The 22871-nt window shown below is 41.6% G+C and overlaps 1 protein-coding gene across 1 annotated transcript in view; it reads right to left on the bottom strand.

Annotated features, from left to right (window-relative positions):
* zdhhc8b (zinc finger DHHC-type palmitoyltransferase 8b) overlaps window positions 1-22871 on the bottom strand; it is an 81145-nt gene that overhangs the window by 6954 nt on the left and 51320 nt on the right. The window contains exons 2-7 of the mRNA XM_069683821.1: window positions 11513-11634; window positions 6811-6968; window positions 6043-6215; window positions 4144-4246; window positions 3598-3689; window positions 243-375 (exon numbers count right to left, since the gene is read on the bottom strand). Of these exons, the coding sequence (XP_069539922.1) occupies window positions 243-375; window positions 3598-3689; window positions 4144-4246; window positions 6043-6215; window positions 6811-6968; window positions 11513-11634 (781 nt within the window). The remainder of the gene's footprint in view (window positions 1-242; window positions 376-3597; window positions 3690-4143; window positions 4247-6042; window positions 6216-6810; window positions 6969-11512; window positions 11635-22871) is intronic.

Here is a 22871-nt window from a genome sequence, read left to right as displayed (position 1 = left end):
TTGATTAAGTCATCACATGCAGGAAAGTTCATCTAATTGTTAAAATCTGCTTAGCCCACATTTCATAATTTGCATGCACAAGGAGTGGCCCTAATGTCTACAGGCCACACAGACAGGAGGACGTTGTAACTTTATCTTGTTATTGTTCTATCCGACCACATGTAGAAGGACAAACTGTGCGTCAGTCGAACAACATAGAAACAAACAAAAAGCAGTGAAAGCTCTGAAGTAAGTAAACTGACCTTGGAGCTGATGATGGTGCTGTGGATGCCGTTGTCGCTGACCTTGATGGTGATCTGTCTGTCTGACAGGTCGGGTCTGATAAATGGGGGCTGGATTTTGACATGGGGCTTTTTCCTGGGGTCAAATGTGTACCTGCAGAAAATTAGGAAACAGGCGTGAACAAACTTTCCTTGCAATTAATACTTTCTATTTCTTGTGAAGATTTTTTCTTAGTGATGTTTCAATGATTTTTTTGGCAAGTCACCTGGCATTGTTTAAAAAGGTGTCACACCCATGTTTGTCTGTTTGGACTGAAATGTGTTTGTTTCATTTAGCTGTTGTTACATTTTTTTTCATTAGAGACTTTATTACGGGTGCTGTCCAATCACAGAACATTTCAGATTTTAGTACATAGTAGTACAAGGCATAAAAATATTGCTGCAGAATAAATTCACTCTCCTAAGCAAGTCCTTCTTACTCTTACTCTCTTATTGGAGACTCACTATGTAGTCAAATAATGGTCATTGCGTTGATTAAATATGCAGAATGTGCATGCTAGAATCTGTTGCGCCCTGATTGAACAGCTTAGCTTCCTCTGATTGGATGGTCAGTGGAAAACATGGAGGCGTAGGCATTGCTGAGGCACAAAGAAACAGTCAGGTTGGCCCTCTAGCTCCCTACAAATGTCCATCTGTTAAAAATCTTGGGGTGAATTTTGACAGTTCTTTTAAATTCACCAAACAGTTGTCAAAACCAGCTTCTTTCAGCTAAGACTCCGAGCCAAGGTAAAGCCTTATCTCTGTCTTTGAGAGAGTAAGCCATGCCGTCATTACATCCCGGCTCAATTACTGTAACTCTCTCTGTGGGTGTAGAACAGTTGTCTATGTGGCGTCTTCAGCTTGTGCAAAACGCTGACGCATGTCTGCTCACTGGGAGGAAAAAAGCATGACAGTATTACGCCTTTTTTGGCCTCCCTTCACTGGCTCCCTGTCCGTTTTGTTGATTGTTTTTAAGGTTTTAAATGGAATGGCTCCTTCTTATCTTGGCGATCTCCTGCAATACTTCACACCAGTTAGAGCACTTAGGTCAACCAACCAAGCAGCTTGCTCTTAGAAGTCCCAGGATCAAAGCTCAAAAACAGAGGGGATTGTGCCTTTGCCGTAGCTGCTCCTAAGCTTTGGATCAGCCAACCTATCCACATAAGAACTGCCCAGTCGCTTGACATTTTTAAGTCCCTGCTAAAGACCCATTGATGGATTTCAATTCCAGTTGAGCTCGACTCTTCCTATTCTATCTTTCTTTTATATTTGTTCTGTTTTTTGGTTTTATCTCTGCTCTTATCTGTTTTATTCTTCTATTTATTTATTTTAGTATTTGTGTAATACTGCGTATGTGGATTCTCTTGGTTGTACAGCACTTTGGTTAACATGAGTTGTTTCTAAATGTGCTCTAGAAATAAACTTGACTTGGATTCAGGTTCACACATGCACAAAGGAAATGTGTGTGTCTGTAAGCTGTAAATATTATGGCACAAATTTAAGTACACACACACAAATAGTTTCTACAGGTACAAAAACTTTTTACACATTTGCAAATCTTATCTGTGAGCACAAAATATTTCTACACCTGCAAAACTTCACAAACTTGAAAGTGTGAGAACAAAATTATTTTACACATTTAGATACTTGCATGCAAATATTTTTTACATGCACACAAAACATGAAATGCACCTGCAGGCTGCGAAAATATTTGTGAACATTATTTTGCAAGCTCACAATGTTTTTGACCTTTTATTGACTCCACACCTCACTCTTAAAGGGGACATATTTTAGCTATGCAAACAATTTAAAGGTATCTGAATGTTACGTTGAAATCTTGACTTAACGACTTGACTACAAGCTTGTGCAAGAAGGCAGCCTGAGGTCAATGACGGTGAAAGATGATTGGCCGATTTCAGCGAAAGCTAGGTTCTACATAGAAACCTACAGCTGTTCTGAACGGCCCGTTTCAGAGGCGACCTTTTTAAACATTTAAATTATGCAGTTTTCACTTTTTCACTGTGAACAATAAACACCCTAAAATGTGAAACCCATGAAAAAATAAAATATACTCAAAAGATATAGCCCCTTTAAGAGTTGAATCTTTATTTCTATAAGAAAATACTCCATGTTTCATGTATATTACGTTACAGTGATCTGTTTGGCCTCTGTAATATAAGGAAGGTGTACAAGAGTCAATACACCTTTGGACAAATAAAAAAAACTGCTTTTGTCTATCAGGATTAGAATGTTTATGTTATCGATAAACATACAGTATATGAGCTGATATATCTCCTGTATATATATGTACACCTGTAAATTAACATAAGAACATTTAATGCTTTTACTAAAGGTAATTATCATTTCAGTATTTGAACTCATATTGGTCTTCCAGAGACCGACAGATCAGAGTACTGTAATGAAATTAGTTAAACATTTTACATAATCCCGTTTGGTTAGTTACACAGCTTTAGAGAGACATCTCAAACACAACTTCCTGACAGTAAACCAGCGTTTAAAAGGCTCTTACAGGCTGCTTTCATAATTAAAGAGCCGTCACTGTGATCTCTTTTAATGTTTAATGGTAAGCGTGAAAACTAAGAGTGTAATGCGTGTGGTGTATTTTCTGTTACTCTGCTCAACAGTATTGTTGGTGATTTAATAGGCATTACAATAACTCTCCTAACTGTCCCCTCAGTATCAGGAGGTCCGACATGTTCCAAGTCAGTGGTTCAGTAAATCAACGACCCTCCATCAGAGACGCTGAAACAACCAAACAGCAGATGTTTGTAACGCAGCATTTCACCCTCACCTGCTGCTGCCTCTCTGCAGTCACACTGCTGGGTTTTATGAAACAGGACTCGTCCCTATAGGTTGTAAAACTAACATCCTTGGTTTAAGCGATGCTGTGTGTAAAAGGCACGTTGACTCGCTCTGCGCTCTGATTCCCATTAACTGTTGTGCTACACTGTGTTTCTATTCTCTCAGCCATCTGCCTCCCCCCGGGGTAGCTGGCTGCTCTCAGGCAGAGCTGGAAACGCACCTCTATAACCACCTTACAGCACGTGCATACACTCCTATCCACACAAGATACTGCTGTCTGTGTTATCATGGCAGTTTGATGATGCTGTAGCATGGACACACACATATGCACGCACAACCCTGCATTCTCTCAAGTGCAGGAATGCATCACTTTGCATTAGAATCATCAGGAGGTGAATGTTTAGTGACAGAAAAGTAGCAACCGCTGTACACACACACACACACACGCACACGCACACGCACACGCACACGCACACGCACACGCACACGCATGCAGCATTGTAAAGCATCTTACCTCGGAGCTAGGGGACTACATAAGACGTACTCCACGTTGCCACAGCAACCCCTGGTGAAGGGATTTACTCCTCCACGAAACTTGCCCGTCACCTGAGGAGCACAGCGCCTCGTTTAGAGTCGGCAGCTCAAGGCCACAGTGCACACACATGTACACACACACATTCATATACACACAAAGGTCCTTGCTTGAATACATAAAGATGAGTCATGTTGTTGAAGCATCACGTAAAAAGTGTGTAAGAGGAAAAATGTGGCTGCTGTTTTTTTTTTCCTTTTACTGTAGGAGTGTTTCCTGTCTTTTATTTCTGTACAACAGTCCTGTATGTGCAGCTGGAGTGCAACTAACTAACACACTAGTGGGACTACAGGTACGATTCCAACTATTTAAAATGTGCCCTAAAGCCAGTTTGAACAGTCGGGCAGCTTCAGGTGTGAGTGTTTGGATCTGTTTGTGAAGCAGGGCCTCACAGCTCTGTTGACATACGCTGGATAAATAGCAGGCAAATAATTGTTTCTGTACATACAACAAGCATGAGCTCCTCACCTGCTCATTGGTGGTTCGCCCTCGAGCGACGAGCACCATATGGAAACCTGTGAGTCCCATGACTGGAATAAAGAAGAGCCCGGCTATACACATCACCACCAGACTGGAGGCAAAGGTCAAGGTCAGCAACGTAAGGTCACAAGATGTATGATTAGAATAACTGACATAGAGCCTGCTGCTGAGGAACTGCTGCTGTTAGTAATTACGGCATTCCAAGGTCTTCTATTTCTTGATGGACTGTTGTTATCAAGAACCGACCACTGCTAGGGAAGTGGTTCTAATCACATAATCCAGAGGAATAAATATAGACTTTTACCCTTAGACCCTTGTGAGACCCTTCCCTCTGCATCTATTCTGCTGTTTTGCTTTGCACGTGACATTTTCAGGAGGGGCGCTGTTGTGGTTCCCTGAGCCAATCACAGCGTATAGGTGAGTGTGGGAGTGGTTCAAATTAGCAACTGGGCCCCATTAAGACCGGCGAACATGGCGAAAGAGCAATGCAGAGTTGGCCTTCTTTCTGTTGGACAGGTAGGCGCCTCAAACCGGATAGGACAAGCTAACCGGCGGTTAGTATGCTAGCGCAAAGGTAACCGTGATGCTGTCGGTGGGCGTGTTCTTACACGAGAGAGCGAGAGTGAGCTTCTGGTAACAAAGAGCCCAGGAGGAGGGGCCCAGTTTGAATGTGTTGTTGACAAAATGCAAGGAAAAATCATATTTATTATACCTTTAAACGATACAAAAACTGAAGGCTACGACAGAGAGATCTACAAAACTGAAGGCGGCACATGAAGTAAACATTAAACGGAACACAGTACGGGATACGGTGGTGTTTAAAGGCGGTGATTGGAAAAGAAAATGTCAACAGACCAGCTGCACTGATTCCTGTGGTCCCATTCAACTTGAGTAAAAACAGCTAGCTTAGGTCATTATAATGTGAGTAATATTAGCTTGGTTAACTCATTTTAAGAAGGCTATTGTAATTGTAACAGACGGAAAAAAGAAATCGAATCATTTTTAAATAAATAAAATCATTTCCAAATCCATATGTTGTGTCAAACTATTGTATTTGTAAGTAAAAAGCTGTGTAATAAGCGGGATAATGTATTGTGAGCAGGTTGTTATCGCGGATCCATTCTCACCAGTTACACACGCCTCTGGGGGCATTTTGGGTTCAGTGTCTTGTAGCAGCCAAGGATTGATTGAAAGACAGCTAACTCTACCACTGAGCCACAGCCGCCCCAATTATATTTTACCTGGGGAAAACTCCAAATAAACTCCTGGCCCAGGTTGAATATCTTTTTGAAGTACGTTTGACTGTAGAAGAAAGAAAGTCATCACAGGGAAGTGGCTTCAGACAAAACCACCATCTACGGACGACTGGATTGAAATACACGTTTGTCAATGTACACTGTTTGGACAGACTGACCTTTTCCTTAAGATTACGTTTTGATCAATATGTAAAATAATGGATAAAATGGACTACATATTCTAAGGGATGGAACCCACTGTCTGGTTAATTGAAATAAATCTGACCTGTACCAATGTGTACTAATGTGTAGCTCATTTACTTCTTAACATTTTTTTTTGAATTTCATTTTGCTTTTATCTTTAACCTTGTCCTTGCTACCGTTTCCAGGTACTTGCTCATGGTGGATTAATATTAATAATGTTAATAATAATATGACAAAGAGCACAGTCTAGACCTGCTCTTTATGTAAAGTGTCCTGAGATAAATAAAAAATTGATCGAATGGCTGATTTAAAGCTACTAGCACCAACTTTTGTCAACTCAGTAAAGAGTGGAGTAAAAGTAAATCAACAGCTGACCCAATTTACAGTTTAAAAAAAGAAGATTTTCCTGGAGGTTTTGCAGTGGGGTTCCCAGTGAGTGAAAGGATACGTGACGGTGGTGTGCAGCGCTGCCAGCCTCTCTCGGTGGTGCAGGACGAAGATGAGGCCGAAGGAGAAAACTCCCACCATGTGGACGCTCAGCGACAGCAGGAAGAGGAAGAAGTAGCGGTAGTTTCTCCGTCCAATGCAGTTGTTGACCCAGGGGCAGTGATGGTCGAAGTCCTGAGGAGGAAGAGAGGGAGGAAGTTACACCTCTGAAATCTACGTAGGGTATTTGTAGAGAATTTTAGTCATGTGAGCTACAGCTGGTTTTGGTTGTGGCTTTAAATCTCTTATTGATGTGTAGGGACTTAAATCTCTCCATAAATAAAAAACTGTTTGATTATAAAAAAGAATTGTGGCTCTGCCTCTTGGATGTGGGTGTGTGTTCATGTCGTGAAGTGTGTTTATACTTGTAAGACCATTATGAGGATTTAAAGCTTACACTGATAACAGTATTTTACGGTTAAGGCTGCCAAAGGCACATATTTATGCCAGTAATTATCATCTTTTACCACAATTACCTTAAAATAAAATGATTAAAAATCATTTCTTTCTTTATATATTCAGTGTTTGTTTAAGATTTTGTTTCTTGGCAGGACAGAAAATACACATGTACAAACAAACATGCCCACTGCTAACAGCACAGCATCAGATAACATTGACCTCATATATCAGTATGCCTTGATGCATATTTAGATTGCGCCTGCATGTAAACATAACATACACAATCTCTCTGTTTGCACGCTTGTAATCACACAAACATGTGCATACGCACCTCCACACAGTTGTCACACACGCTGCAGTGCGAGCAGCGAGGCGGCCTGTAGAAGTGACAGGTGGCGCACCACTTCATCCGGACCTGAATGCCCTTGATCTCCACGTTCTTGTAGAGCGGCGCTCGGAAATCATCGTCCTTATCCTCGTCCTCGTCCGCTGCGGAGAAAACACACAGACACACACACGAGGCACATTAACAGAGCACAGATTGCATGTGTTGTGAGAGTGTGAGGGGAAAAACAGCCACAAACAGGAGCAAGGTTTTGATTTATGACTTCATTTGACAGGAACAACAGCGCAGCACCTTAAATGAAGCTCTCCCCCGCTGTGAGCTGTCTGCAGAGAAAGCAAACACTGAGAAGAATGAACGTTTTCATAGACGTGAGCGCTTCGTTCTGCTGTTAACATTAAGACTGATTACTGAAGCACAGTGTGACTCATGTCTAACAGATGCTGTTTGGTTTAATGTCCCATGAGTTCATACATCATCAGAATGAATGCTTCTTTTATGGAAATTAAACCTCAGAGTCAGTGCTTTGCTCTATTTGACCTGAACATAAACCCAGTACAGTTTGAGAGCACACACTGGAGCGTATTTGAAGCTGTATTCTGGGTGCCATTTTCCTGCGATTGTACGCTTTTGCTTTGGAGCTGCTGTGCAAAATAAAATGTCTTTCAGCTGATCAAAGGCCACATTTCAAGCCATCTACACGGAGCTCCAACCTGAGAAAATAATTCTGCAGTACAACAATAACTGCGGGGAGATCCAGGTAGCTGAACGCACACAAACACACTCGCACAAAGAGAGAGCGAGAGCGAGTGAAAGGCAGAGAGAAACAAAGGTAGAGAGCACAGAAGTAAACAGTTCCATAAGCTCTGAGATTGCTCTGTTATTATGGCTGTCAAGTCTCTTCAAATAGATTTTAAAGGTAAACCGCCAGACAAACCGACACACACGAGCAGCAGTTACACTTGCATCTCCTCTGACAGCTTCTCTACAAAGTGTTCAGCAGACAAAGCGGTGGCCTGTTTCACACACTATATTCAATCTTTGTTAGAGGCTCCACGTCCAGATAAAAGACAGGACAATACATGGAATAAATTACATAGAGAAGCACAATAAGAGTGCATGCTTTATTATACATTTACACTGCAAAAATAACACGCAGCTCACTTCAATTACAATCACATTTCGCCTGAAATAAATGAACTATGAGAGAAGCACTTTGCCTCATTTTCACTGAAATTGTTGATTAGTATTGAGAGCTTGTTTACTCATTTATTTTGAATTAGTTACCTACATTAAAAAAGCAATTTGGCTCTGTGCCTTTGGAGGACGCTATCCGCTACTCCAATAGGCCCTGGAATACCTCCAGACTACGTAAAATGTGTCATCCTGCGGAGGCCAGGGAGCTTCGAATTGACTGGAAAACAGCAGTATTTCACTCCAGCGTCTCTCACTGGACCGTTCCTTTCAGAGGGAGGGACGCAATGCACGCTGGGTGTTGTAGGAATGTGGAAACCACAAGCTGTTTGTACAACTTTCTCCACAGCTATGCGGCAATTTCAAATATTATTGCTTCCATCGATTACAGAGAACACCAGCTTTGACTGACAGTGGCTTTTTACAAGGGCAAATTGCTCCTTTAACGTCACTACTACTAATTCTCTAGACATTAGACAGGCACGCTTGAGGTATTTAAAGCAATACTGTTATGCATCTTGAGGTTATTTGTGTGTGTCTCTGATGTCTCGTCATACACTGTGGTGTGTTTTAAATGTTTTAATATTGTTTCAAATGTTTTTGTAATTTGTATTTTCAATCTATGTCAAGCACTTATTGAAAACACTTTATAAATAAATGCATTCATTTATGGATCACTGCATTTCAAGCTAGCTAAGTTTCTACAAATTGCCACTAAACGATGGCAGAGACGTGTCTTTTTCGCGATGAAGGGGGAGTGTACATAGTGGACAGGGACTATGCAGACTCGGAAATTTCTCTGGAAGGAGGAGACGCATTGGGAGGATTTTTACGAGGTAATTAAACGTATTTTGCAGAAAAAACATATTGACACAATTTATTATTTCTAGCAGAGCATTTTGTCTTAAAACACGACTGGAGCTGGGCTTTAAGGCTTTTTTTTTTAACCACCCTGCGGACATTTGCCCTGACAAAACCACAGAATTTTCTAGTATTTTTATTGCCAGAAGCAGTATAAGAAGGAGGGATTTCACTGCATTCATTACCCAACCTGGCATCGATTTGTGTGTGCGTGTGTTTGTGCGAGCATGCACAAGTGTCATTGATCAAGTGTTGGGTCCCTCATTAAAGGGTAAACTGTGTATCTACACTGGGTGAGGTCGCTCAGTATTTTGCTCAATGACACTTGAGCAGGATAAATGGACATTAATGGGGATCAAACCATTGACCTTATTTCAGTGATGAAACGAGCACTTTAAACACTCATACACCACATTTTAACATGGGTGAAATGTTCTGTTACAGCCGCCTCGCTCTGAGAAACCCGACATGTACAACAGCTTCGGTTGAGAACAGTAAATGGTAAATTGACTCCACTTGTATCGAGGTTTCCAACCTGAACAGACAAAGCGCTTTACAATTTGCCTCTCATCCATCCATTCACACAAACTCTCACACTGATGATGACAGAGCTGCGATGCATCAGGGGCAGAACAATGAGTGTAATCATATTGTGTTTCTTATTGTCGTTGTTATTTGTCTTCCTCTGAGCAGCACATCTTGAAGGAATTAAAGGAAAGGAAGGATGCACTCCGTGTATCGATTATAGCTTGAGATTTTGCTACAGTCTTATTGGTGTTGTTTGACCATTAACTTACAGTGGCTAGCATTAGCAACTGTTAGTGCACCTTACATAGTGCACCTAACTTTATCTTTTCTATGAAATAAAGACAACAACGGTAAACGGAAGAAAATGGATGGATGGACTTCAAAACGCTGCAAGAGGCTCTCACGTGCACTCCCTGCTGCTGATCAGCCTGACCCTCCAACAGTGCTATATGATTTCCTTTACTACAATATCATCTATATTACTTAAAGACACAAGTATCTCCCAGTGTCTCCACCCCAAACCGAAATGAAACAGGATTAAACTTACTAATCAAATCAAATTATTATGTAAAAAATCCCTGCATCACTGTAACACAGTGTTATATCTTGAAGGAGCAATTCGCCCCTGGAAAAAGCCACTGTCAGTCAAAGCTGGTGTTCTCTGTAATCAATAGAAGCTATAACATTTGAAATTGGCGCCATAGCTGTGGAGAAAGTTGTACAAACAGCTCGTGGTTTCGCCCATTCTACATTCCTACAACACCCAGCATGCATTGCGCCCCTTCCTCTGAAAGGAACGGCCCAGCGAGAGACGCTAGAGTGAAACACTACCGTTTCGCTGCAGGCAATGGCTCAGAGCGTTACAGAATCCGAAATATGACGAGAATATACTGGTGGATAGTCTAAAAAATCTTCAGGTCTGCAGTCTACATTTCAAACCTGACGATTTTGAAAGAGACATGACATCGGAGGCGGGCGTCCTAGATTGGGAAATTGCAGCTTAGCGAGCTCCCTGGTCTCCGCAGGATGACGCTTTTTACGTAGTCTGGCGGAGGTTTTCCAGGGTCCATTGGAGAAGCAGATAGCCATTAGCCATTTGTTTTCCTACCATAATGGCATTAGCTCACTATAATACATGATATATGATAGGACTGAGGTTGAAAATCGGCGAACTGGCCCTTTAAATGCAAGCAAAAATCCATCTCCACTTATAATAGGTATATATATAGGAATATAATATAAATGCATACTATGAAGCACATTAGAGATTACTCATAGAGCCCTGTCATCCTGCACAATGTAAACACGCTTTTAACCACACAGAAACTTATTTGTATTTATGACTGTGCAGCCTTATTATCCACACTCATCCCTCCATCTGTCTTTGCTTCATTTCACAGCTTCCACAAGAAGTGACACATTGTGTTGTTATACATCAGTGACCTGAATATGAAAATTATTAGTACTACAAAGCCTTTCATTGTCGTTTTTACAATCTGGATGATGAGAGTGATTTCCTAAGCAGATGTCAGTTAATGCCTATTTCATAACAGTTGTTATTGTTTATCAAAGCTTTGCTGGGTCTGCCGCTTTGTGATATAACATCAGGAGCTCGGCGGTCTATAAAACGCAGCAGAAGGCCACGGTCTGATAACCTGCGCTTTATAAAACATCATGATTATACCGCTTTATGGGCAAAAAACTTTCTACACACAGGTGCTTATCATTTACAAGCACATTACAAATATCCCCAAGGACGAGTTCAATCACTATTAATTAACCCAGATAGCACCGAGGACAAGGCGCCTGCATGAGGAGCTGCAGCTCGTTTGACACTCGGAGTATAAAGGCTTCTTTAACTTACACCAGTGTCCTGCATGTGACGCATGTGGACTGTGAGGCGGATAATGAGTTAGGGTGGCGCTCTGATAAATGTGTTGCTATTAAAGGTTTACCCTCTACATGAGGGCACGACAGAGAGGAAACATTATTCATTATTTTGTGCACACATGTCAAATATCTGCAAGAAATATTTGTTCACGCCAGGATTATGTACAGTGACCGCTCACTGAAACTCACATGCACACTCACAGACATGCATACAAACCTCGGGGGTAAACTCCAGGGTCCATGAAGGTTGCCATGCTGAAGTTGGCCAAGACGAAGAGGAAGACGAGGCCATTGTAGAGAGGTACAGCGGGAGAGATCGCCTTAGTCAACCAGGGGCACCTAAAGGAACAAACGAAGGGACAGAGATTAAGATTCTTTCTCTGTATCATGCGGTTCTTAATAAAACACCAAATCATAAGTGTACTTGTGTTGTTCGTGTCTTAAAAGTAACCACAGATCCATGACCACAGCATATTCGAATGGCCTCTCATTCTTATGGTTTTAAATTGAAGCAATAAAATGCATTGGCAACTTGACGACAGATAGTGAATTAGAGGAATGAAAATGGTGGAGGCCAAAAAATAAAGCAACAAATCAAGAAGTGCTGTAATTCCTCACCAGGACAACTGTGAGTGACTGTGTTTTAAAGGTTGACTCTTAATCTTCTTTGAATGATCAGTTTAAAAAACAGATTTAGTGTTTCATATCGTAAATACATTTCTAAGAAGATAAATTCATTTTTGCTTCCTGCTCTTGCATAGCGATCTTTAAAAGAATAAATAGTAGCATCAGGTGACAGAACATCTGAACATGTAAGCCGAGCCCAAGGGATGCAGTTACAACAGCAGAAGTTGTGTGCTAGCAAACCGCAGCCAGTGACAAACGCTAGTACAACAAAAGAGGCTGAGACTGAGTCAGGACCTTTTATCAAATGCACCAGGTTCTACCAATCAAACATTGTATCTCTTTGTGTACACTCATTATAATAAAATAAATGGTAAATGGACTGTACTTTTCTTGTCTTGCGATCACTCAAAGCTGCTTTTACACAACATGTCACATTCACACATTCACACACTGATGGCAGAGGCTGCTACATAAGGTGCCCAATCAGTCATCACATTCACACCGATTGCTTTCCCACCGGGAGCAGCTTAGGGTCACTTCAACGTGTTGCTCGAACCTCCAACCTTCTGACTGAAAGACGACCGATTCAACCGCTGAGCCACAGCCACCATTCACTTTTAATCTTACATGGTGAAGAACATAAAAATGCTATACAAAAGTCTAAAGCTACGCTAGCAGCTCTGTGAGGCGTTACTTAGCCTAACATTAGCTTGCTAACATGCTTACAATGACAAGCTAATGTTTAAGAGGTCAAATAGCCTTCCATGCTATTAGCCCAAGTCTAGCATTTTAGCATGCTAACATTTGCTCATTAGGAATAAACAGAAAACAGGTGAGTCTAGGTGTTATGTGACGTTTTAGATATCTGTTGACAAGACTGGTATTGATATTGTGTGTAATGCTAAGTGCAACATGAATGTGTTATGGACTTATCAACCGGCTAACATTGCCATCCGTAGAGCCATGGCGCTAGCATAACTTAATGTAAAGCTAACCACTCCTGGATGAGCTTTTGATTAGCTAAACCAACAGTAGGGTTTGCTATCTGATTGAACACTGCTTCGCTGCTACATCAGGCTGACCACCTGAGTGGAAACCTGTCAGGTTATCAAAGTAGACCGCCTTTAAATTCCACCAACATTTTGCATCAAGACTGACCTTCTCCACTGCCTGCAAGTCATAAGTGAGTCACTGCTGTGAAATATTCAGCTGTGGAGACCCCTGAATCAAACCCACGGACCCGCTCAATCACCTGGACCGAAATGTCAAGACAGTGTGCATCCTGGGGCGCCATCATTCACGCCAACTGCTTGTCTGGTCTCTCTAGAGATAAAATACAGCAGGAATGGAGATGTGTCAACGCCTACAGGGCATGCTGCAAAATCCTGCAGGTCAGACACTCACAGAGAATTGATGAATTAATAAAATATCTTACATGAGAGGGAGGAAGGTGCTTTAAAGAGAAATCCTTTCACTTTCACCTGTTTCAAGCACTCCTTCCCATGGCTAATAAACCCACGCCTACTTGCACAGGTAATATATACACACACTTCAGCATTCGAGCATCCTTCTCCAGCTTATTCTGACGTCAAAAAGTCAATTTCCTGGTACCCGTGCCCCGAGATCATCTTCAATCTATATCTCCTCTCCCACTCCGCGAGTCCTCTTTTGCTTTGTTGAATTATTGAGCGTTGTGGCTGCAGAGAGCCACTAACAGAGAGTGGAGAGGTGTTAAAGGGGTGGCCTCTCATAACCAGTCTGCACTGGTCCAAGGCTTTGTCACGGCTCTGGGCTGTATTCAATCTTCAAAGATATCGCTGCATATCGCTACATCTCGAGGCAATATTTGGGCAGATGATAGTTGACATCATTCAAAAACAGTAGAATCGATACCTTAATGATGAATTACAAGCATATTATAAAGTCATGACAGGCAGACATACACTTGCTTGTAAGTAGACAATCGCCTGGTGTTGTTTTGTGAAATCAGTCTCATTATGAAGTTAAGTATCAGTGGCTGTAATGAGCTATAATTATTTTTGTGGTTTTGATGGAAATGTCTCCACAACAAGTAGATGGAACGGCATGAAATTCGGTCCAGACATTTATGTTAATGCCAAAATAAATTGCCATCATCGTCGAGTTTAACGATCCCTTTGCTTAGCATCTGTCAGCTTCATGAGGTTATTTAAATCGGTCACTAAGAGGCTGAAGTTTGTGGTAGGTCAACTAAATGGTCAGGTCTATTTGGTACAAAATCACTGCAACAGAAAGAACATCCTGATATTGTTATTTCTAATGGTAGATTAATATGGACTAAACTGCACAGAGCTGGGCGCTGGGACTTTTTCAGATCCCCTCTAGCACCTGTGTGGAACAACACCAGAATCCTCATTGGTTCTGATTCAAATTCTGTTAAACTCATCAAGGTCAGCATGTGACATTACACCTGCTACCCACCTACATGTTAGCTTTGTCATTGTGAAAGTGTGAGCATGCTGGTTTTAGCATTTAGCTAAGTATTTAGTAACAGCCTCACAGGGCTGCTAGCATGGCTACAGGTTATTATTGGAATATTTTTAAGTGGTTAAAAGTGTTTTCTACTTTGAGACTTCAGAGGAAAATCCACTTTTGTAGCACTAAGTCAACAGACGTCTTATAATGTGAGTCTTCAGTGTGCCTTTATCGAGAAGAATCATGCTTCAAACTTAATGGCTAAAACGCTACGTTCCATAAACCATAAAGGTCAAAAGGTTACGTTTGATGCAGCAGTCTTGGTGGCTTACTTCAAGGCACTTTTGCAAAATAACCTCAAAGCACATTTCTAGTGGAATTGCCATGTACACAGAGAACTGTATTGAGTAGTAGCCTGCTGTGTCATCATAGCTTTGGCAGGAAGTAGACAAGGTACAAACGCTTAAAAAAAAATTGATCAAAGAAAAGCAATAGCAGGCAGCTCCACCGCCTTACAAAATCCCAATTTACTCGCCTGTCAAAGGATCACGTGTTTCAGCCCACGGTGTGATACAGTCGTGCATCAGAGACGGAAAAAAACGAGAGCAGCTCACAGCAACTATGTCAGGGGTGTGTGAGCAGACAGTGGGAGGAAAGTGTGACTGAGAGAAAGCCTGATTAAGGCCACAGACATTGGTTAATGGCGTAGGTGTAACAAATAGCCACAGAGCGCTTATCAACACTGTTTACAAGCTGTTCACTGCCTGTGTAGCTGTGATACTTCAGCTGGGGCAGAAAAGACTCCGGTGGGTCAAAAAGTTTTTAAAGCTGAAGAGGCTCGTGCTGCCAGAAGTGCAGTAATGTAATGAGTTATGTTGTGTCCTCACTTTGCGACTTAAGGCTGGCCAAGTTGGAAGAAAGGCCCGGCTTCTCCGTGGTAATTAAAATGCCAGCAAACAGGAGCTGGAGAAGAAACAAAGGGGGCACCCCGCAGCCAATCAGCTTTCAAAAAACAGCAGCTCAAAAGTCCCTTGACATGCCCAGCGCAGTGTCGGCATGATGGTGTAAAGATAAGATTCATGCTGAGGAATAAAGGAAATAAAAATCACAAATCATCTCCTAGCTGAAGACAGGAAACAGTCAGGGAAAAACAAAGATTTAAAGAGTTATAATCCACAGCTTGCTCCTCGGGCTGACAGAGAAACACACACACACAACCTCCTCACTAACATTAGTCAGATCAATATGAGGCCAAAACACAGTCCACACTGCAGCTTTCACTTTGTCTTTATACATTAGCATCATTACAGTAGATCTTCCCCTATTTCAATATTACTCTTGTGTCAGAATTTAAAAATGAATGATAATGTCATGATTTGTGATTACTGTGATGAACACAAATGTCACTAATAACACAGTCCCAGATTTGTACTTAAAAATGCGCTAAACAATATTTTCATATTAACAATAGAGAACATGCCTAAACATTAGGGCTGGGTATCGATCAGGATTTCTCAATTTGATTCCGATTCACAAGGTCCTGATTCGATTTGATTTGATATCGATTTTGTTAGGGGTATTTCAGTTACCATATCAGTGCCCCGCTAACCTGGTGCATTATCAAAATGTTTTAATGTTTACAATATTGACCCCAAAGAAGGTACATCATGTACTTTTTATTTAACATGACAAACACACAGCAGTCAACACAATATTAACATTTTATGAATTAGACAGCTTATGAACTTTTTGAATCCTCCGGATTTTTAGTCCATCATTTTTGTACATCTGGCTCATGGTTTTGATTAAACGAACTGGGGTTCAACTTGCGCGAGATTTGGCCACGACATCTCACAGCGCGAAGAACAAAACCACATGAGACCAAGAGTTATGGGGAAAGGCATACTGTCTAACAACATGCCGAAAATACGCTCGCAGCCGAAGCCGGTGCTAACAGAGAGTAACATAAACATCAGTGCAAACTAACTTACATATTCATGGACGCACACACGATAAAAAGAGTCCGTCGGCGATCACTGGTGTCTCCCTAGTAGGTGCAGTAAACAAATCCAGGCATGTCTCCCTCACTACCATGTTTCGGGGGGATGTGCTGAGTCGTGCTGTGTTCATGAGCGCTCAGAAACGTGAGAAACAGACAGGTTTTTTACTTTACTTTAAAGATCGATCTCGGGATTTATTTATCGATATTGGGTCATTCAAAAAGGAATCAATTCGACTCGGAAAAATCGTTTTTTTAAACCCAGCCCTACTAAACATGACGCTGAGTGTGACAAATCCACAGCAAATAATCACCCGATAAACTCAACTTCTGATTCAAATTCTGTTAAACTCAACAGAAGGTTTCGGCTAAATCCATCCATCCTTTATATATACTGCTTATCCTGTTCAGAGCCAAATATTTCCATGCGGAGAAGACAAATGGACTCATGTCAGGTCTCCAAAAATATCACTGTTTACCAACACATTCACCTTAACAACATCAGGAGGCGATAGTATCCAAGATGTGCTCAGAGCTTTCTCCACAGGCAGAAGTGACCCAACATGTATATATTGTAAAAGACATATAAAACACATTGAAGCAGCTTTAATTTATTGTAAAAATCAGTGTTTTAAAGCATCATGATTGATTTCTGTAGCAGAAACCACAAACACTATTTTAATTTCAATTGAACTGCAGCTTTAACTGACTCAAGAAGCACTAGTTATCCCTTCTGGATCCTTTTACTCTCTGAGAGCTCGTCTCATTTGTCGATAACAACGATGCTGCATCTGATATCCCCCCCCTGAGACATCGTGACATCATATAATACACACAGATAGACTCACACACTCTTAGCTTCCTCCAGCCTCAGCTTAGAGACTGAAAGACACAATCTCAGCCCGGGGTATCTGATTGCCTTCTCAGTCACTGCAGCACTGGCGGTGTCTCTGGTTGGGTATTAAGATTAGAGAAACACCCCGGCTTTCTGGTGATGATAACCCAGCTGTCTTTCAGAAAAAAAAAAGCCTGGACAGAAATCTGGTCTTAAAAACTCAGCTGATTGCCAGCCATCCTAAAAAACACAGGCTGTTGATTAAAGAGAATCTGGGTGGAACATTTTGAGATGAAGCCTCTAATCCTGCGGGTGTGAAAAACCTACAGAGGCAGGAAAACGCTCTGTGGTCTTTGTGAAGTAATTAGGTGCTTGATTAAAAACTTAAAGCTTTTTAAGGTGGTGGGATTGCCCTTGTTTGCACAGTTTTACAATCACATCTACCAAAGAAAGTCGTCTACATGCCTGCGACACGTCACGCTACACACCCCAAAGCTTCTCAAACCCTCCCATCCTTCATTTGCCTGCTTTTGAATCGGAGCAGAAAAAGCAGCGCTGCCTTTGAAGTCGCTCTTATCTGTTCTTTTAGTAGCTCTGGGAGGAGAGAGGGGGAGAGGGGTTATGTATAGAGGGCAACCATCAAAGAGAAATCTGAGTCAATCCTTTTGGCATCGACACTGACTGGCAGACCTTTTCCTGGTCTGACATGAAGGTAGACGTCTCACAAGACGCCAGGCTTTGCGTGCGAAGGGAAGTGGACGAACACGCGTCTGATTCATTCATTGAATCGTTAAAGTCTGGTCTGAATCTCAGTAACATTTAGATTACAAAATAATGGTGAAAATTGTTGCAACATAGGCAGAGAAATTCAGATTGTCGGCCCTGGTATGATCAAGCTAAAATTTCCCATAATGCAACCATTACATCATTAGAAACTCTCTGCCCACGTCTTCCCAACCCCCCGAATGTAATGCAAGCCCTCTGTTATGAATTTGCAGTGCTAACTACAGGTGACCCAAATGACATCATCAGAGGTTTCTTTTGTTTCTGCAGCACCAGAGCAGACGTTACACAACTGTTCCCACAGGATGAGTAGGACTGAATGACCGGTGATTTTTAAATCTGCGTCATTCCTCTTAAAAAAATCACCATCTGCAGACATCCTGACTTTTTACCTCTCATCTTGCTGCAGAGATACACAAGTGTACTCCAGCGTGTTGAAGTACACCGTGATGTTGTGTTTAACCAGAGAGGGCTCTGAAACTGTGCTCTTCAGAAAGTTATTGTTTCATATCAATAAGTGGTTACTTGCACTTGGAAAATAGGAGGAAGTAGATTATTAAACTAAAATTAGACCGTGAATAAAAAGAAACAAATCCCAGTTGCAAGTTAAAACCAGGTTTGATTAAAAAATTGTGCCGTAAGGACTGCTTTGTTTAAACTTCATTCTATTTTCACAGAGTCAGACAACCTTCATCTAGCTACCGTATCCACTCCCGCTAAGATTATTAAACTGCACATCAGTACAAGAAAATAATATATAGCTCCAGGGGAAAAAAAGAGAGCACTCCAAATGTTCCTCTCTCTCTCTCTCCATGTGGTGTTCTCCATGTGCTACAAGACATATCAGGGACAACATGAGCAGTCATCTCCATGGCTGGGCCTGTCTGCTTTTAAACTGCAGTGTACCAAGGACAGGCTGAACAACACGTTTTCAGATTGGCAGGTTTGAGACGTCACAAACCTAAGGAGCCAATCCTGTTAATGGGCGGGGTGACGCTCTGCATATCATTATGTGCAACCTATGGCAACCACTTCGGCGATGTGCGAGCCAGCTGTAACCTTGTTTTTGCAGCTAGCTGAATTTCAACAAGTTGCCACTAAACGATGGCAGAGATGTGCTTTGTTTTCATGATGGAGGGGGCAGCTGGAAATGCGCTTAGTGGGCGGGGACTATGCAGAGTCGTGAATTGTGAATGAGGGAGAAGGAGGAGATGCTTTGGGAGGATTTTTACAAGGTAAATAAACGTATTTTGCAGAAAAAACTTACACAATTTATTATTTCAAGCAGAGCATTGTATATGTCTTAAAATATGACTGGAGCTGCTCTTTAACAGAAACACAAACCTATAAGTAGTAGAGCCAGAGAATAACATATTTTCGCAGGGGTCTCTTAATTTTCTCGAGAGCTGTATATAATAATAACCCTGTTTTTCCTGGCACTAAAATGTTCAAAGTCAAAAATATTTCAATTAAAAAAACACATCAGAAATAAAGCCATTCACACCTGTTACACGCTCAGCCGTAATGTGTATCAGTGTGCAGCACTCAGTGAGAACACCGTCCTATTGATTAATGCGGAATCCTGTGGGACGCCATGGGAGGCCTATTCTCCTGCAGACCGCATGCTGAGACCACTGATCCAGGATCTGCTGCAGGGCTGGTGTCACTTTACTGTACTTAATTTTCATTATGAATTAATAAATGGGAATTATATCCTATAAGGAAATGAGGCTAAGGGCTCAATTATCAGGTTTGAGTCCTGATCTAGATATGAAGAGTCTTTAACCAGCTTTCCTCCCGGGCCTATCATAAACAGTCATAGAAGCCCCGCCCCTTCTGACACAGCCCAGGTTATTATCCAGAGTCATACCCTCTCTTCAGATTCTGCCAAAGTTATTAAACTCCTCATAGGATTGCTGATTGAACGGCAGCATCACTCTCTCCTGGATCCTCCGGGACCTGCCAATCTGTAACGCAAACACATCCCCGAGGTTCTGCATTCACACACATGGCTTTTAGTATTCTGCGCACAATCGCACACAGCGGCAGGCCTGTTGTCAGAGCAGACAGCGGTGATGTTTGCTGGAGGAGGGGAGGGGAGCACTTCCAGGCAGGTCAGAGGAGAGAGAGAGAGAGGAGAGAGAGAGAGCTGCACAGATTGGCTGGATATCATCAAATGTATTTCCTCTAAGCTATAAATTATTCACAAGGTGATTTCTCTTTTTTGTACCGACAAACTGCAGGGCAAACAAGTTTTTAATAAGAGTCTTATATTCACACTTTTATCTAGAGCTGCCAGAATAAATCGATTAATTGATCGAAAGCAAGTATTGTGATAATCAATTAATCATTGCAATGATTTTCAGGTTCCAGCTTCTTGAATGTGAGAATTTGCTGCTTTTCTTTGTTATTTATAATAGCATATGAAGAGTCTTTGGGTTTTGAACATAGACTGTATAAAAAGATGGATGACATGACAGCTCCCTAAAAGTGAAGCCAAGCCCTCTCTATCGCCCCCTGCTGACTGGCTGCAGTATAGGTCATAAAGCCCGCCTCCTCCATGTTAACAGATGGGACATGAGTCAAACTATAAAATCAAAATACACATCAAATACATTTTTCTCAAACATCTGTTCTGTCATTATAATTAGTTTTTATCATGTTGATGTACGTCCAAGTGTTCATTTTTCTGACAAGTTTATTTTTAATTAATTATTTGATGCTGTAAAAAGGATGATTGACAGCTCTGTTGACAAATACGGCTCCTGCAGCTGATCTGTTCCGGATTAGCAGAGTAGAGGAGGAACGGTGAGAGGAGACGTAACTAAAACAATCACTACAGTCATTGAAGTTTCCATAACCATAACAAGAGGCTGTTCTGAACAATGCTTCCTTGGGACAAAGGAAGCATTTTAAAGACTTCATTGTTGTCTCTGGGAAACTGTGCGGAGCTTTTTTTTCACAATTCTATGGACTAAAAGGAATCTGTTTATCATGAATATAATCTGTAGAATAATTTAAAGTGAAAGTGAATCGATACGTGCAGCCCTACTTTCATCTGCCTAGTTAGAAATCCTCACAATTACATCTCTTCTTTTTCCAATTGAAGAACCCAGAATCCATAAATATGCAAATGTTTTAATTTAAAAAGTTTAACTGCTTTAAGAAAAAGTCCACACTAAGCACAGGAAGTTTCAAGTTTCCACATCACACTTCAGTAAGTTGCTAAGTGGAGCGAAATTAGTTTCCAAACTAGTTCTGATGCAACAAATTCCATCTTAAACTCAGATTTCAGGTGAGCACAGAGAAACTTTCTCCTCATCAGACACATTTAAAAAACAGCTAGAGGGCAAAGCATCAAAGTGAAGCAAAGCACGTTTCTTTTTTTAAATGTTTATTATTCATGAACAAATGTGCAAATTAATACAAATTTCAGAGACGGAGAAACACAACATAAGTCTCTCCTCAGCTCTGCTTATTGATTAGGACACAGCCTGGAGGAAGGGTTCACACTCAGACAGCGGAGCAGAGGAGGGAGCTGTGCAGCTGCAGGCCACACTGTATTTCATTTCAGCTCAGAGCTCAGAGTAATTTGCATTTTCATAATTGCATAAGAGCTCCATTTGAAATGAAATAAAATGCTTTGCCCCCCAAACGCTGCCCTTTTGAAATTTACATATTAATACCCGGGTTTTATTGTCTGTCGAGCGGACGGCAGGAGAGCTGTCGCACGAAGAAAAACATTTCTGTTTCCCTCGGCCACGAATAGTCGAATTAGCACACTGAATTACATCACACTATAAATAAGCTAAGTGAGCACTGATACTATTACAAATACCCCCCGGCTCCAAACGTATGAGGCTCATGTTTAAATGGACAGTTCCATTCTAAAGCTACTTTTACAGCTGATACATTAAAGTAACAATCTTGAAGATTTTCATTTAAATTTAGTGATTTGTGGATCTCACAATACATATATTTCCATTTAGTATTAAGAGTATTTAACGAGGCATTTGTGTGCGTCTGTATTTCTCTTATCTTCACCGTTATTTACCCCATATGGAATCCACAAAAGCACAAATCTCACACACACACACACACACTCTCAAATTGCCCTCCACAAAACCTCCAACAAATCAACAACATCTGCTCCCATAACTCAATAAAACAAATGTCCATCACTTTTACTGATGAAAAACTGTTTGCATGACCATGTGTCCATGAACTGGCACAACAAACACCCATGTGTCTGCGTTCACGATCACAGTCTGCTGTGTGTGCTGTAATCTCCCCAAAGGGTTGATGGCACATGTGCAGCCTGTCTTTCAGGCTCCCCGTGGGAAACTGGAAACCAGTACAGCACCATGGGTCAGTTGGAATAAATGAGGCTTACAGGGCTAAAGACACTGAGGCTTAACTACACAAGTATAGTAAATATCTGTGGGTATTTAGACCACAGTAATAAGGCCGGTCGGCTTGGCCAATGCAACTGTTGCCCTTGTGTGAGTTAAGCTCTGCTAGTTTGAAATATGCGTCTGAATATTTAGTAGGTGGATTCGGCTATGGACGCCCCGAGCTTCAGACAACCATCAGGTTCTTACTAAGTTGCCTGGCTGATATATACGGATGGAAAGCAATCCTGCAGAAGTTGGCTTACCCTCCACCACATTCCCAGCCACTCTTATTCTAAACCCCGACCACAGCGGACTGCATGTGTGGCCACTGTCAAGAGCTCAGAGAGTTATGACTCAGAGAGGCGACAGACAGTCCTTCAGCCTGCTTTACAGCCTGTTTTCAGGTAATAAGGTCCTGGGAAATACTTGGCATCAACATGCTCCCCGGATGGCCCCAAGCTGGGAAGTTTTAATGTCTTCACAA

This window comes from Semicossyphus pulcher, unplaced genomic scaffold (assembly GCF_022749685.1).
Source record: "Semicossyphus pulcher isolate SPU_LCO1_2020_fin unplaced genomic scaffold, fSemPul1.0.p SCAF_6, whole genome shotgun sequence".
Lineage (NCBI taxonomy): Eukaryota > Metazoa > Chordata > Actinopteri > Labriformes > Labridae > Semicossyphus > Semicossyphus pulcher.
This window is presented reverse-complemented; position numbering and strand designations above follow the sequence as displayed.